Raw genomic sequence first — 4,743 nt, 5'->3', positions numbered from 1 at the left:
AGTCCAAGGCTTTTTCTACCTTATTCTTTCCAAAATTGAGTCTAATTGGTGGTATAGTGAGGAAAGATCGAAAAGGAAGGACCTAACAATTAAGGATGAATCTTTGATCACCATTGTCTCACAAAAATTGAGACCTTTTACGAGGTTTAGCCTTTGTAACATAGGATACACTTTAAAGGAATCAATGCTTCACGAGTAAAAATTGCTGCTGCGCGTTGCCCTGCTGCGCGTTCGGCCCTGATCCGCGAGGTCCACACCCTGCGGATCTGATCCCTGCGGCCTCGTCCGCTCCTACATCCTTCGGCAGCTGCGAGTGGGTCCGCCGAGTGGCCCTTCTTCTGGCTGCGGTCGTCCAGAGATCGCCCACCGATTTCCCTAGCTTCCAGCTACGGCCGCCTAGGGTTAGAGCTGGATCTCCATGGAGGAGCTGGATCCCCCTCGGGATCTTCCTCCCCTCCTCCATCCTCTGCTGCTGAGGCCTTCAGATCCTTGTTGGCCTCTCTACCCAAGAAGAAAGCCGTGGAAGCCGCTAAGTTCGTTAAAAGGCTCGAAGACATCCCTGAGATCGCTCTTCCCCCTGAAGGTCCGATCCAAGTAGCTCTTTCTTTGTCGGAACGCGCCCTGGTGGGTCAGTTTACAGGTCTCTGGCCCTCACCGAAATCAACAGAGAACTGGGTCTCCAGAAATTGGGCTCCGCTGATTAAGGGCAAGGTAACATCTTACCTCCTCGGAAGAGGATACTTCCTCTTTGAATTCTCAGAAAAAGAGGAAAAGGACCTTATTTTCAGAAATGGCCCCTACTTCATGGGGCCTCAAGGGCTGTATCTGAACAAATGGATGCCAGATTTCGACCCGACAATGGATGTACCTTCAGCAGTCCTAGTATGGGTAAGACTCCCAAATCTTCCGGTCCACTGCTGGAACTGGGATTCCCTGAAACACATCGGGAACACCCTTGGGAAATTCATAGACAGGGCCAACAATAGAGACCAATATGACTGCACCAGAATTTGCGTGGAGGTGGATCTGGAGGTCAGTCTTCCAGAAGCTATCAAAATAAGGGTGGGTCCATGGACACATATTCAGAAATTGGACTATGAGCAACTTCCGTTCAAATGCCGGAAGTGTCAAGTCTATGGTCATTTCGCAAGAGACTGCTCGTCCAAAGGGGTTGAAGAAAAAGGGAGGGAGGAAGGATGGAACCGGGCGAAGAGATCCAGAACTTCTTTCAGGAAGTTCGCAAATGCTAACTCTAGAGCCCCCAAAACGGGCCCTGCCCAGCAACAGCCCATGGAGAGTCAAGGGAACAGATATGAGATCCTTGGATCAGAAACCATAATGACCCAGGAGACAGAAACCCCGAAAGAAGTCTCTCCGCCTAAATCTAAAAGTGAACCAGAGAGATCCAAAGGTAAGATGTCAGAGGATGAGGAGGAAACTCAAGAATCCGAGGAATCGGAGGAAGAAGGGGAAATAGGGGAATCGCAATCCACCCCCAGAAGATCTACAAGAGGCCGAATGTCAACAAAAGAAAAAAGGGAGCAAGAAACATACAAAGACAAGCTCCAGGGCATCCAGCCTACACTAGAGAAACTCCTAGAAAAAAATCCAAAGACGAAGAAGACGCAAACCCAAGGCTCCAAAGGAGCTCACCATAGCAAAAGTAAATAATGAAGATAGTCTCCTGGAATTGCAAGGGAATGGGATCCAAAGCCAAGGAAGAGGCGATGAGAAATCTGATAAGGCAGGAAACCCCGGATATCCTCCTCATCCAGGAGACTAAAATGGAGGAATCAACCTTCCTCCAAGCAAGTAGAAAGTTTTGGAAAAAAGACGGAACGCATGAAACCTCGGCCCGGGGAGCTTCAAGAGGACTTGGGTCGCTCTGGAATCCAAATAAGTTCTCCCTCATCTCTAAGTCATTGAATAATCATTAGATATTGTTAAAGTTGCAGCACATAGAATCTAAAGAAATTATTAGTCTGGTCAATGTATATGCTCCTAATAATGCAGGTGAAAAGAAGCTATGCTGGGACTCCATAAAAAACCTGGCAGATCTGGAAGATTTGGGGAACATCATCATTGCAGGAGATTTCAACCTCACCCTCCTGTCATTAGAAAAGAGAGGAGGCAGTATTGTCAGAGACCCGACAAGAGAAACAGTAGAGGATCTCATGCAGGATTGGGATCTGATTGATATCAAGCCGACCACCGGCAAGTACACGTGGTCAAACAAAAGGGCTGGCCCAGGTCACATAGTTGCAATACTGGACCATTTCTTGGTGCAAAGTTCCTTCCTACTAATTGGATTAGAAGCTAGATCGCGCATCCTGCACAGCAGTACATCAGACCACAAGCCTATCAGCTTGGAATTGCTGACCACTAAAGATCTGGGGCTGATTCCATTCAAATTCAGCTCTCTCTAGATCAAGGAGGCGGACTTCATGGATAAGGTCAGAGAATGCTGGAAAAACCTAGTCAAGGGTTCTGCCTTCTTTGTGTGGGAGGAAAAACTTAGAAGGGTGAAAGCCATGCTAAAATATTGGGTCAAGACCTTGCCCAATCCAGCTGAGGAAAGGAAAAAAATTCAATTAGATATGGAAAGGAAACATCTTCAACTTGAAACAGCTGAAATTTCAAAAGAAGATCTGGAAAAGGAGGCCAAGCTGCAACAAAACTTCCACAAAGCATGCCTAGCTGAAGAAGGGTACTGGAGGCTCAAATCTAGAAGTCTTTGGCTTAAAGCTGGAGACAGGAATTCCTCCTTTTTTCACAAACAAGCTCAAGCTAGGAAAGGTTGGAACTCCATCATAGAAATAAAAGAAGAAAACAATGTCCTAAGGGACTTTGCAAACATAAAAAAGGCAGCCTCAGAACATTTCGAGAAGCTGTATAGGGAAGATATCAACGCAAATCAAAACAACAGCCTTCTAGATGCTGTCCAAAATAAATCAGGTTCTAGAAAGCAAAATCACGCTCAAAGAAACCAAGGAGGCTCTATTTGCCATGGATCCGGATAAAGCCCCAGGCCCGGACGGGTTCACTCCAAGATTCTTACAAACTTGTTGGTGGATAATTGAGAAGGAATTTCTCACAATGATTCAGAAATCACAGGACTGTCAGAAGATTGGAGGATGCACAAATTCAGCATTTCTCACCCTCATCCCTAAGGAAAAAGGGGCAAACACCTTCAGCAGATTTCGTCCAATTTCACTATGCAACATTGGGTACAAAGTGATCACCAAAGTGATAGCAAACAGGCTGAAAAGATTCCTCCCTAAAATCATCCCATACAACCAAGGGGGATTCATCAAAGGCAGGCAGCTAGTGGACAATTTCGTGCTGGTCTAGGAGGCAATCCATTCCAGTCAACATCGAAAGGAAAAAGGTATGGTCATCAAACTAGATCTAGCTAATGCCTTTGACCGTGTTAGACATAGTTTTTTGTTTGATGTAATGTTTAAAATGGGATTCAGGGAAGGCTTTATAAAATGGATAAAAGCCTGTATCTCGGAGCCTTGGATTGCTCCTCTGGTGAATGGAAGGGCCGTTGAATTTTTCAAAGCCTCTAGAGGACTGAGGCAGGGGTGACCTCTTTCACCCCTCCTTTTCGTCATCCAGGCTTCTGTTCTTAGTTTCCATTTGAATAAAAAGCAGCAAGATCTTGCTATCACCGGGCTGTGCATTGCAAGAGGGGTGAAGCGCATCAACCATGCCCTTTTTGCGGATGATACCCTTGTTCTAGGAGCTGCAACTCCACAATCAACTATCAACTTCAAAGCAGTATTGGATGACTTCTGTAAAACCTCAGGCAGTGAGCTAAACAAGGGGAAATGTCAGATATTTTGTTGGAATATCACCGCTTCCACTGCAAATTCCATAGCTAGATGTCTGGGATTTGCAGCCTCCACTATTTGGTCCTATTTCAAATACCTTGGGCTGCCAATCTTCAATAAGAGGGTGTCAAGCAAAGACTGGGCTTCTCTCTTAGACAAATTCAAAGCAAAGATGCAAGCCTAGGGATCTTCTTGGCTTAACATCGCTGGCAAAGCAGTACTCATTAAGGCAGTCCTCAGCAGTCTTCCGATCTTCAAATGTGCTGTCCTCCTGGCACCTGTGGGAATTATAAAGAAGATGGAAGAATTGATCAGGCATTTTTTCTGGAAAGGAGGCAAGCAAAATGATAAGAGATTCTCTCTAATTAGTTGGGAAACAGTCACAAAACCATATCTTGAAGGAGGACTGAACCTCAAAGACCTGAAGGCTCAAAATCTAGCTATGGGAGCCAAATTAGTATGGAAAATAACCGCTCCTAAAACAAACTGGGCGCAGATTGCACTATGGAGGAAATACTTTAGAGGCTCGAGGCTCAGGTGTTTAGATCACCCAAAAAATTCGCTCAGAACGCACTTCAGTAGCTTCATCAATAGAATCGCGCTGATGATCAAAAACCACGCTCATTGGATACATGGAAATGGAAAGAGAATACAGTTATGGAATGACAGAATTATGGATCGCTCCCCTCTGGAACAAGCCGAAAATTTTGCAACGTTAAGAAACTGGTTGGATGCAACTCATGTCCACACTCTGTGGGACATCTCGTTGTGGACAGAGGACTCTTGGATGGGTTGGAAACAACTATCAGTGCCCAGTGAACTGCAAAATGAATGGACAACGTTAAGAACCCATCTACATGGGCTGGCCCCTATCCACGCAAACAGGAAGGACGCGAGAGGCTAGGGG

At 45.8% G+C, this 4,743-nt stretch overlaps 1 protein-coding gene across 1 annotated transcript; it reads left to right on the top strand.

Moving 5' to 3' along the window:
* Window positions 1–804: 804 nt before the first annotated feature.
* Window positions 805–2,426, top strand: LOC149205402 (uncharacterized). Its single transcript, XM_089397396.1, has 2 exons — window positions 805–1,411; window positions 2,014–2,426. The coding sequence occupies exons 1-2, from the start codon at window positions 805–807 to the stop codon at window positions 2,424–2,426; spliced, it is 1,020 nt and encodes a 339-aa protein (XP_089253522.1).
* Window positions 2,427–4,743: the final 2,317 nt, after the last annotated feature.

This window comes from Pinus tabuliformis, chromosome 1_2, assembly GCF_031772625.1.
Source record: "Pinus tabuliformis cultivar Carrire ecotype Pingquan chromosome 1_2, CPIR1, whole genome shotgun sequence".
Lineage (NCBI taxonomy): Eukaryota > Viridiplantae > Streptophyta > Pinopsida > Pinales > Pinaceae > Pinus > Pinus tabuliformis.
Note: the sequence above shows the minus strand (reverse complement) of the source record. Positions and strands in the feature narration are given on the sequence as shown.

Excerpts from the sequence above, each read along its gene's own strand:
- LOC149205402 (XM_089397396.1), top strand. The coding sequence starts at position 805 with ATGGGGCCTCAAGGGCTGTATCTGAACAAATGGATGCCAGATTTCGAC. Across the intron at positions 1,412-2,013 it reads TGAACCAGAGAGATCCAAAG|GTGAAAAGAAGCTATGCTGG; the intron begins GTAAGATGTCAG and ends CTAATAATGCAG.